Here is a 12,160-nt window from a genome sequence, read left to right as displayed (position 1 = left end):
ACTTGGTCTTCAATTACAATTAACATTTTAAAATTACACATACATAAAGATCAGCATGAATTATTGTTCCTAATTATCAATATAACAAGTCTAATGGAATACTGCATAATAAATTTTAAATTATTATACCACAGAAGTTAACAATACTTTCTAGAAAACTCTGTACTCAATTCCATGCCATGGTTCTAGCTACACAACACCACTGGAGATTATAAACAAAACTAACAGGCCTTCAATATTTATGCACACCTGCTACTACAGAGCAAGCAATTGCAAAATTATGTGTTTGGGCTGAATCCTGAATTCAGGAGGTACTAAGTATCTTTAGCAGCTACTTACACCGTTGCAGGCAACACTCCACTCCTTTCCAATATTAAAGGGTTTGGGGGGCAGAGCAAGGGGATTTGCTTTCCAAATGCAAATGCTATGGCTTCCATACAGGCAGGGTCAGTGAAGAGGCATTCGTTTCCAGAGTGGCAGTAAGCAATCCTGCGGCTGGCACACTGTGCTGTTTGCAAGAACAGAAGGGGTCACTAGCTGTACATCCACCATGCTTCAGAGGTCAGTGGAATAAAGTAGAATTAGAGTGATACTACTACAGGAGCTGTATTTTTTATTTAGAAAAGAAAGAAAGGAAAAAGTCAGGTCACCACTGAGAAAAAAAACCACAGTTATCAATTAACCCAGTATATCTCCAGAACATTCATTAAGCTTAGAAATTAATGTTCATTTCTGTTATATTTGTTTCAATATTTGAAATGCACTTGAGGCCATACATACAGTTCAGGTATAGCAAGAGCAGATATAGAATTTCTCACCCATCTCTTTCAAAGTAATTTCTAACTCAGAGATATGAAAACTGCTACAGAACTAAAATTCATCAGGTAAAGGCTGTTCAAAGGCAATTTTGGTGGTGTTGGTTTTTTTTTAAATTAAAATCCAACCACTTAATATTAAAATACAAGAATGCAACAAAAAATGTCCACAGAAGGTAACAGCAACAAATACCTTTTCCCCGTCCTGGGCATTCAGTTATTGTCACATACCTGAAGAAGCTCTTGATATTTACCCTGGCTCTGGAAGCAGGTTGAGCAAGCCACTAAAACTCACTGACATATAACCATGTTCCAGATCACAGTGTCCAACACAGACTTTATCTCCCTGCTGAATCTGGTCTAAAGAGAGCCCTGGGTAATTGCACCAAGGCAACTGTCAGCAAAGACAGGGTATTTGCTCTGTTCTGAAGACAGGCTCTTCACAATCTCACAAAAAACTTGTCAGTGAGAAAGGGGTTATTCTGGATAGCTGAAACAAGACAAAACATTAGGTACAGGTAGCTAACTCTCTGGATAGCTGCCCTAGGACAGAGACCAAAATCTGCAACCACTGTTAAACATGGCTGCTGAAGATAAAGCATGAGGACCAACACAGCTACAGTGTCGGCACTTCCCATCTATAAGAGCATTTACATAGTTCAGGAGTATTTAGTCAATTTAAGAGATTTTCTGAGATGCAAGGAAAATGCAATTATTACCAATGCTAGGACTGTGTGGAAAGAGTCCTACAGCCCAGCTACAAAGTCCTTCTGAAGTATAGCAAGTGCTTACACTGTGCCTGGGAAAAGGAAGATTCCCTAGCATAGACCTGTGAAATGAAAGTGCATACAAAAAAAGCCATGTAACATTATCTTCCCACCCTCCACAACCACACCACTACCTTGCCCCATGTCTTCCCAGGGGCACAGAGCACTTAAATTTAACTACAGTAGACCACCCTAGATCAATCTAGTTCCTCCCTGGAAGGCTGTGCAACCATGGGATTTTATTTTAAACACCTTTAGCTTTCTTTTTCCCTCAAAATACCATAGTAGTTCTAAGCAATTTTTAGTGAATTTTACTGTCCATGAAGCTGTCAACTGCCTGGTCCACGCTGCCACATCCATGGTACTCTGCATTTGGATGAATAACCCCCAGACTGAGTGCACAAAGCAGCATACTCCTGAGCCTCTTCCCTCTTCTGTGCTGTCACTGCTGCAGAGATTTTTCACTTCCCTTCCACAAATCCATCTTTCTCACATTAGCATACTCATAAAGTGAGTCAGGAAGCTCTTGCAATATGGCCCACACAAATTTATGGGGAAAAACAGTTCTTTAGGTTTTTCCTTAGATTCCACTTATCTTTCCCCTCCCTCTATGCAAAAAAAAAAAAAAAAAATAATGTTCAAATAACGAAGACCTGACACCTCGGTACGAAGGCTCTGCAGGCATCCCAAATGCTTAACAGGATAAACAGGAAGAAAAGCTCCCTGGCCCCAAACTGAAATAGAGATGAGTATATGAGTAGTTCATTGTTACTTTTTGCATCAAAACTGGGACCTTAACAACTCTCACACACCCAGTTATCCCAGTACAACCATCAATGATGACGCCTGTGAGGTAGCAGACACTTCTCTACTCAACAGCAAGTCAAGAGAAGTTGCAACACTTCTCCAACAGATTGCTAGTAAAAACATGTAAACTAACAGGGTTTCCCTACAAGTTTGTCACAAAATTTACTTGGATCAACGTCAGTCCTTTGATCTAAAGACAAAGGAAGCAAGGGTAGACCTCAGTAATTTGGTTTGCAGCTTTCACCTGCAAGCAGGCAAGCATCTGAACTCTACACAAAGACTTTAAATTAATTTTGAGGTCACTCCCGTAACACTAATACACACACTCTCTGATGAAGATACACAGCAGGATTGCATCAAAATAAATGACTGAAATAATGACATAGTGTTATTTTCTTCAATGAATGCCACTGTCATCTATCACATAAGGGGCTGAGTTCACATTCATGTACCCATACCAATCTCATACAGCACCGAAATTGGACCTCTTGCCTCTTAAATGTACCTCCCAGTTTCTGGGTTACAGCTCCACTTGCTCCTATTGGGATAATTCCAAGAAAGTAAGATGGTGACTGCATTACACACTGCTGAAGAAGTGATACTTTACATCTATTTCTTCCTTTCCACAGCATACTCAGATATTCAGCAGTTCTATTTTTATTCAATGAATATTTACTATCTGTCAAAATATGCTGGGGAAAAAAAATGAATTTCCAGAAAGAACAGAAACGTTTGCAGCTTACTCAAGTTTGACAAAGTAGTCTTGGAGGAAATAAAAAAAGCAAAAAAAAAAAGGGGGGGGGGGGAATCTCAGAAGTGTCCAAATATTTTCTAAATTAAAAAAACATTTTCTTGAAGCAGTTTCAGCAATACCAACATTTCAAAATGAAAGTGCTCAGCTTTTCACAAAAAAACTCTTAAAAAATAAGATGGCCTCTATTAGCATGCAGTGAAGTCTTTCTCAAAATCAGAAAAAGTGTTTCAAAATTCACCCACAATGAAATTCTAATCTTTTTGGCCATAAAGAACTGACCAGCTTGGCTTCAAAACCCCACTCAATTTTGTTTCCCTTAAACTGATAAATTTCTTCTTCTATGTCTACTCCATCCTTTGTAACACAAGATGAAACATTAAAAAGATATAACTAACTGTATTTAAGTCAATTAATTCTTTAATGAATTACAGTATCTTAAATGAAACTGCACAGTAATAATGTACTCCATCCTGGGCATTCACCAGAGACACAAACAGCACCACAGTGTCATCAGCATCTCTGGTGAACAAATCCATTCTCCTTGTTTATCTTAGCACAAAGTTAAGAAGGAGCCTCCTAAGAATTCAGGGTGAAAAAAAGCAAATATTAATAGCAAAGAAAAATCATTAAACCATAAGCTGGAATATTTCTTCTATTCTACAGATCAGAATATTGTTCCAGCCTCTTGTAACTAAAGAAAAGTATAATAAACCATATGTACTCCCCCAAAGCATTTCCAAAAGTCTCAAGGTAGAATTCCACACCGAGTAACAGGAACTGGTTGTTTAATTTTAATTGTGAAATTATTCACTGAGAAAGTCCCTTAAAACCAAGGATTCTTTTTTGTTAAACACAGCTGATTTATCAAATCAATTTTCTAATTGCTGCCATTTCAAATTAACGCTAAAATCTTTGCCTCTGCCTTTCTCAAAGTGTATATAGCCGCTATTTACTTAGATGTTTATCATCCAACTTTTGAATTACTGCTGCTTACTAGAGACAAATAAAATTAATTCTCAGTGAAATACAGCTTATTCAAGAAAAAGAATTATAAATAAATAAATAAATAAAGCACATTCAGGAGCAACATAAAGAGTACACTGGAAGCAGCTGGCCTCCAGTGCTTACTTCTTTTGCATTAAAGTATTCTGCAGCTTGACACAAAATATTCCTGATTATTTGTTTGTATTTGCATTATATTATATAAGAGGAAGGAATGGTAGGTAAGATTATCTCCAGATTGAACACATAAGTTTCTTCATCTTCTAGCATCGCCTCTTCTTCAAATTATCTTTTATTATACAATTCCTGGTCTTTTCACATTCCCCAAGAAATGATGAAGTGAAAAAAAGGTAAGTTGACTGGCAGCCACCTGATTATTTTACAATTCTCATAAGGACTGCAGGTTAGCTACAAAAAAAGAGCAGACATGATAATCACTGTAAGTTTCCCCCCAAAAGTATGTATGCCCTACACAAGTGAAGTATAACACTGCTGCTACAAGTTACCTGATGTTTCTTCAATTTTTCATTTTGACTCATATTTGTGTAGATCTGTTGGTGTACAAGCAGAGCAATCCCTGCCAATGGTAGGGACGCAGCCCAGCAGCAGGCCTTACCCAAAGTCACTCAAGTGGGCAGAGGAAAAAGGAAAGATCCCTCTTAGCTTTGTGAGGCCTTCAATCTTTAAAAGGAAAAATCAGTTTGCAGCATGTTCACAGGTATTTGCTTTCAGCCCCTTCTTCCTAGAACATACACCACTCAAGCTTTACGCCATTAAGACACTTTATGCCTTAGCCTCGACGTACTTGGTAACCTCAGAACAAGAACAAATTTCACAGCACAGAAGTATAAAAATAAATAAATCATGTTTTAGTTGAAGTTTAATGGCAATTCCATTTACCTCCATATGATTAATATAACCTATCATTTGTTACAAATGTTGCACTTACATTTTAACATAATTTAAATTCAAACCCAAAGAGCAAAGGAAACCAGACTTGGAACTGGAAAGTAATCCAAATACCTGCTCTGCTCAAGATTACAAGTGGGGAAAAAAGTGCTGATTAGAACTGTTAGTCAAAAGAGAGTCTATCTGATAGAAAAGCCTTCCTGAAACAGAAGAGCCTTCCTCACCACACCAACTTGCAAAGCAAATAACCATCATCCTTGGAACACACATCCTTCCACATCACTATGAAATGCATTTTCAATAAATAACAAAAATTACAGCTGTAGAAGTACTGGGCAGAGGATGAACTTAAGATAAATGTAGCCATAAATGTAGAAAGTTGCTTTCCATGAACAATAATGAGGTAAACACACATAATTGATCTTTTATTTTGCAAGGCCACACGTTCACGCACATTACTGGCAACTAAGCATGGGTCTGTCCTCCAATTTCCAGACACTGAACACAGCATCCCATATACCTAGTTGCCACATCACTCACAGTGTAACAAGCCTTGGGTTAAGATCTATCACCTCTTGAAAACAGCCAGTCTCAACTCCAAATGTTAAATTACACATTGAGCAAGTGCTAAAAGAGAGTTACATGATGGTAACCCCTTCAATGATGTTCACGCTCTCCTGAAGAGCTCAGCTTTAAGCGAACAAAATCTTTCATACAGACTTAAGTTTGCTAGGCCTTCCATAAATGCTTATGTGTAGCCCCTCACCCTCATCTTTAGCAACATAAAAGGTTTGCATCTTTTTATGCTTGTTTTACACAACATACCGAGGGCTCCAATATATAGAAGCTGTCATCTATGTCATATTACACTTTATCCAACATACTCATGGAAGTTCGGGCAACACAGGAGAGGGGAGTGACACACACGTTTTAGCAATACCAAATGCCATTTTGGCATGTGCTCACAGCTGGCTTGTAATTCAATACCTTTTACTATCAAAGTGAGGATACAGCACAACCGTTATTAGCATTTCTGGGAAAATACTGAAAGGGCCAACTTTAAGCAAGCTGCATGCATTCAGCCAATGGATTATTAAACCACTCGAGCTCTTTGCTGTGGAATCTGGCCCCTTGACTGCCTAATACTAAATAAGAACTGAAGTCACTGAAGGTAGCAGATGTCAAAGTTACCACCAGATGCAGAATTTCAAAAGCTTCTTTCCCCCTCCACGTGACCTGAACTTTGCAGATGGGTAGTATTTTATACGTAAGATTTTGGTCTGTCTTCCGCAACTATTCTTTTATTGAAGAAGTTTTATTTTTCCTGCTAATCCTGTCACTTAGGAAAGCAGCTGCCTCTGCTCCCGCAGCAAGTACTGTTCTGTTACAGGACCCATCCTAATATTTGGGAATCGGTCAACTTTGATGAGAAGCATCATAGCTCCCAGTTCCAACAGCAGTATAACACAAATACCTCACTGGAAGCTATTCAACACCAGGACTTCCTACAAAGTTATGACGAAATGTTCACCAACAGTAGATCATCTTAGTTTGTGTAATTACTGTATAAGCAGATAGTCATCTTTTTTTTCCTTCAAATTCTTCTAGCAGTTTCAGTGCAATACAATTAACAAATTCTACTTCCACCAAGATAGAAGTATCTTCCGATTTATCTTATACATCTCTTCTTATCCACTCCTCTATCTCTTTGGGCCCACCACTGTAGGTTCAGACACTCATTTCATTCACATCCATTTCCTCAATGCTCGATGAGTCTCAGAAGCAGGACTGCTCACATCAGCCATACAGCTACACACGTGCCTATGGCATGTCAGTACTTATCATGAACCAACTGAGCACATAGTGGCTCACACAAGCAACCACTTCATCTGCACACGATTAAAAATATTTTTCAACTAGAAATACAAAGCAAAAATTAAAATAAACATGACAATGTTGTCAAATCTGATTAAGAAATTCAGTTTAAATATTGGCTCTTCAGCATCAGAGTAAACTTTGTATCAGCAACTAGCTTTAAGGAGCTACTTGTCCCCACAATAAAGGATGCAGTTCAACCATGGGTAGATTAAGGAAGAATCAAATCACAGGGGGGAAGTGCCCCCCAGAAAACCCAGAAACCAAAGTGTGTGACCCTCTGGACTTCTATGCACAGCTGAAAATACCCCAGATTACTTATACCAAGTTAAGACTTAAATGTAATTTCAGAAACACTCTGTGGAACTAAAGGTGCCATTCCTAACATCACAGCTGAAGACACTACCAGGACTGCAGAAGTGCAATAAAATTTGCCACGTTGCCACAGCTGAATACCCAGTAGTTCAGGGTTGGGGCTTTTTTTGGGGGGTGGGTGGTTGTGGTTTTGGGGGGGGTTTCTCCTCTCTTGACAGTACGCTGGGGAACTGACGGGATTAAGTCCATTCCATTCTGTAGTGTGAACCTAACAGCAGTAAATTAAGCCTTTTGCTCCCAGACTAGAGACATCAGAAAAGTCAACGTGCAAGGGATCAGAGCAGCCAAAACCAAGAGGCAGGGAGATGGCCTAGCAAGGCAGACTAAAAGCACCCCTTCTCAGCACACTTGCAGAGAAGATAACAACAGCGCTTCAGGTTGCTTGGACAACACGTTGGTAGAAAAAGCTCACAGAGGAGTATTTATTAATCAGCAGTTTTAAATCAATGTCTATTTTCAGGTGTGAGCCACAGAAAATGCAAATACGTTGCTTGATAGTATTGCTACAGACTTAACGAGTTCCCCCTGCAGAACATGGTCTCATTGCAGAGGACACCAGTAGGGCCTTATGAAAGACCCCAGAGCATTGCTTCTGAGCTAGCCTAATTCTTCACAAGTCTTCAACACATAAATGCAAAACCCAGAAAGCAGCTGATATGCTGATGGGCATGTAGCACCACCTCAGAGTTGAATATTTCATCCAATGGGCACAACTCTCCCAGGTTATCTGCACTGATACTTTTTCAAGTAACTGGTAATTTATCAGGAGGCCATTGAGATGTAAAAGAAAAAAAAAAAACAAACCACTGTACTCTGAATTATTTCGTTACCATATGATTATTCATGAGTGTTAGGAGTAAGGAAAGCAACTACAGAATGCCTCAGAAACCAAATATATTCTGTCCCCAGAATGCTGCAACAGTGTTTCCTTAACACTAAGATGAGCTTTATTTGCAAGGCTGACCAAAAAAGATCCCTGCCTAAGTATGTGTTCCCACTTTTTCAGAGACACAATACAGCTCTGAAAAACGAGCAAATTCTTACCAGCACTCCACTGATGATGTGAACGATTATTAACCCATCCCGTGAAATGTGGCAGAGCAGCAGCATTGCAGCAGACAGACCATCAAGAGCCCATGCCATACACACCTCCCCACACAGAGTGGTTTGCAGCGTCAAGTTTGTTATCCGTGCTGTAACACTGCCCAGCAATCGCCCACTTCAGTTTAAACTAATAATGGAATATAACTCAATCAAGTTTTCTTCATTCCTGCAGCACACACAGAACGTCCAAAGCAATGTGTTTATTATATAGCATGTTACTCTTCACTCAATATGCCAAAAACTACAGTCAATTTTTCAAAGCAACAAATTTCAGTGCATATTTCTAGACCTGTATGACAGCAAAAATTGGATGCTGTTTGCATCAGACCTACTGAGAAAGTAATTCCAACATAAGCTCCTATTCAGACGTTTACTCCTTTATGTCCCAGCTGCCTTTGGAAAGGTTAATCACCTCTTGGCTGAGCGCTGATCTGGTGAGCTTTCATAGATTCTCATCCTTCAGGCTGCACCGGGAGCCCCTCACACACCAAACCGTACAGCTGAGCCTCCACATGAGAACTGGGATCCCTACTTGGTGTCACTGGTGCAACTCCTTAGTGATTTTTCCAGTGTTTGTTACAGGTGAGTCACATAACATACCTGCACCTTGTATTCACAAGCAGGTCAAGTTTAACCTGCCATCACACTGAGGTGAAACATTAAAGATGAAGCACGAGCAGCAACCTTACATCACTCTCCACCAGCTTCTACTCAATCAGCTGCACGTGTGACATCATATGTGCAAAGTTGCAGTTGTGTCTTGCAAGTCTTGGCAAATGACACGCTTCATTAAATGTATGCATGTTCAATCTGTAATACTTTAACGAGATAAGAAAAAAATAATGAACAGTGGCTACAGAATTAAATATACAGTGATTAAGAAATTACAGTATTTCAGCATGAAGTTCTCCTCTCTGCAGAAGAGTCTTAGAGCCGCTGATCGGGGATTAAACAGCAACGCACAGACCGCATGGGCTGGACCGTATCTTTTCTGACACCCTGTGGGCTGTGGCACCTAGGGGCTGATAACCTACTTGAGGGACACACAAAATGACTTAAGAACTTTCATTTTGGGAAACTGTTTCCCCTAAGCTTTTCTGGTGTAACGTGATGCACGATGTAGAAAAAGCCAGGAACCTTAGATTCAAAAAAACCCCCAACTATCACAACAGTATGCTTGCACGACGTCAAGTCATAAATTACACAGTTTTGCGGTATGTGGTTTTGTTACCTCATACTAGGCATCGTGATAATTATGAGAACCACACCTTCCATCGCGCTGACCTACAACATTACATTAATGTAACATTACGCTCGCAATTTAAGCTTCAGAGATTTTTTTTCGGGTATCCAGGCCTGCCTATTAAAACTTAATAACTGAAACGCACACTAGCTTCATCGTTTTGCAGCAGCATGTTGTTTCCTCATCCTTCCAGTGAAACAGGGGAGTCTCCGGTCCCTGGATGCTTAAAACTCCTGTATTTCCGCGCCCACTCCCCGCCCCGATTTTAAAACGTGGTCTGCTTCAAAGAGTTAGCTCAATTTTTGTCAGTTTAAGCACCGTATTTTATTAGCAGAAAGTCGGAAAGTTTCGGAGGGGAAGCAGCCTAGAATCTGCCAAGGCAGCACACCTGCCGAGGCCGAAGAGCAAAGGTGCGGGGCGGCGGCAGCCCAGCGGCGGGGCCGAGCCCGGCTGGGGACGGCGCAGGGACGAGATGCTTTGCTAGAAGCCGGGGCGGGCGGCGCGCTGCCGGCCGGCAGACCCTCCACGCCGGCACGCCTCAGGCCCGGCCGGGCGCGGGCAGGCCGGTCCCGCGGGACGGGGGGAGAAGGAAAGTTGGCGCCCGCGGCCGGCCGGGAGCCGCGCCGCCCCCTCCTCCCCTGGGCGCCGCCCGCGCTGCCGAGGGGCGGCCCCGGCGGCCCCTGCGCACGCTCCCGCCCGCCGCCCATGAGGCGCCCTCGCCGGGAAGGCACTGACGAGTCATCGCCCCGCCGCCCGCAGGCCCGGCGGCGTCCCCGCCCCCGCGCCCCTGGCGGGACGGGCGGCTGAGGGGAGCGGGGGGCGGCGGCCGTTGCGCGGCACGGGGCGAGCCTACAGGTGATGATCCAGCGCGGCCTGGCCTGGGCTCCGCGGCTAACGGCAGCGGGTCGCAGCGCGGCCGCCTTCGCCTCCCGCCCGCCCGGCCCCGGGGGCCGCACCGGCGGCGCGGGTCGCCGGCCCCGCCGTTGCCGCCGCCCGGCCTCCCTCCCTCCCTCCCGCCGGGCCCTCCCTCCACGCCCACCGCGCCGCCGGCCCCGGCCTCCCTCACGCCGTCCCTCCGCCGAGAGGCGCCTCCCGCGCTGCGGCGGCCGGTGCGGCCGGAGCGCGACCCGTCCTCCCCACCACACCTAGCAACAGCGCTGACAGGACGCAGTGGCGGCGGCGGCGGCGGGAGGAGGAGGAGGAGGAGGAGGAGGAAGCGGAATGGCTGCCGCGGCGGCGGCTCCCTCCCCGGAGCCCTGACAGCCAGAGCCGGGGCGGAAGCAGCAGGCGGCGTGCTGTGCCTGTCCTCCTCCCTCCTCCACCGCCTCCTCCGGGCTTCTGCGCTCCCTCCTGCCAATGCAAACTAACTCCCCCTCGCCAGGGCCGGCGGGCTGCACGCCTCCCCCGCACCCACCCATGCCGCCGCCACCGCGCCGCACGCCGCCTCCCCGAGGAGCCCTCCACGTCGCCCGCAGGACCGCTCCCGCCGCTCCTCGCCCGCCGACCTACCTCCCCCGGCGGCAGCCGCCGCCGCCGCGCCCCAGCTCCCACTGCACCTTGTGCCCCCCACCCCGCCCCGCGCCGCCGCCGCCGCCGCCTCACACGCGGCCCCCGCGCCGGCCGCCGCGGGGCGCCCCCGCCGCCCGCCCTGCCGTGCCCTGCCCTACCCAACCCTGGCGGCGGCCCCTGCCCCGGCCCCGCCGGGCACTCACCGATGTGGTTGTCCTCGATGTGCTCGATGAGCTCCGCCAGGGTTGGGAAGTGGAGCCCGCAGCCCCCGAACCTGCAGGCGTTGGAGAAAAAGGAGGCGGCGGCGATGCCTGTCATGGTGTTACATCGAGATCCCCCTGCGGTGCCTGCTCTGCCAGGGCCGGCGGCGGCAGGGCGGGGAGAGGCGGGGGCAGGGGGGAACGGGACGGAGAGAGAGAGATGGGGAGCGAGAGAGAGAGAGAGAGAGAGGGTGGGGGTGGGGAGGAGGAGGTGGCGGCCGCGGCGGCGGCGGCAGCAGCAGCAGCAGCAGCGTCGGGAGCGGCGGAGGGGAGGGACGGGCTGGGTGGGGGGAGATGAGGCAGCCGCAGCTGGGAGGAGGGACCAGCGCGGCTCTGTAACAGCTGTGCTGCCCCGGCGGCGGCCGCCGGCAGCGGGAGGAGCAGGGCACCCGGGCCGCCCTCCGCGCCCGCCGCCGCCGGGGGACACCCGCGCCTCCCTCGCCGCGGGGGCGGCGGAAGCTGCCGTCCGGCACCGAGCGGGGGTGGGGAGGGGAGGAGGGCGCGCCCCGCCGCTAACTTTCCCCCTCAGCCTCTCGCGGGCGGGTGCGGGGCCGGGGGCTGCAGTAGCGGCCGGCGGGGCGAGGGGATCTGCTCCTGGGGTAGGTGCTGGGGCCGGGACGGTGGCGCCCGTCCCGGGGGGGCTCTCCCGGCCGCCGGGAGTTGGCTCCTAACGCGCCCGTCGCCTCCGCCGTACTGGGGGGAAGCAACCAGCCCTCGCCGAGGTCGCTTAAACCGAGGGG

General features: G+C 46.6%; 1 protein-coding gene across 2 annotated transcripts in view; it reads right to left on the bottom strand.

The window, feature by feature from the left end:
• The window catches only part of JAZF1 (JAZF zinc finger 1), a 199,660-nt gene extending 188,110 nt beyond the window's left edge, over window positions 1–11,550 (bottom strand). For both annotated transcript variants that reach the window (XM_049798738.1, XM_049798739.1), the window contains exon 1: window positions 11,364–11,550. In XM_049798738.1, coding sequence (XP_049654695.1) covers window positions 11,364–11,478 — 115 coding nt within the window. In that variant the 5' untranslated portion in view covers window positions 11,479–11,550. The remainder of the gene's footprint in view (window positions 1–11,363) is intronic.
• Window positions 11,551–12,160: the final 610 nt, after the last annotated feature.

This window comes from Accipiter gentilis, chromosome 4 (assembly GCF_929443795.1).
Source record: "Accipiter gentilis chromosome 4, bAccGen1.1, whole genome shotgun sequence".
Classification (NCBI taxonomy): Eukaryota; Metazoa; Chordata; class Aves; order Accipitriformes; family Accipitridae; genus Astur; species Astur gentilis.
This window is presented reverse-complemented; position numbering and strand designations above follow the sequence as displayed.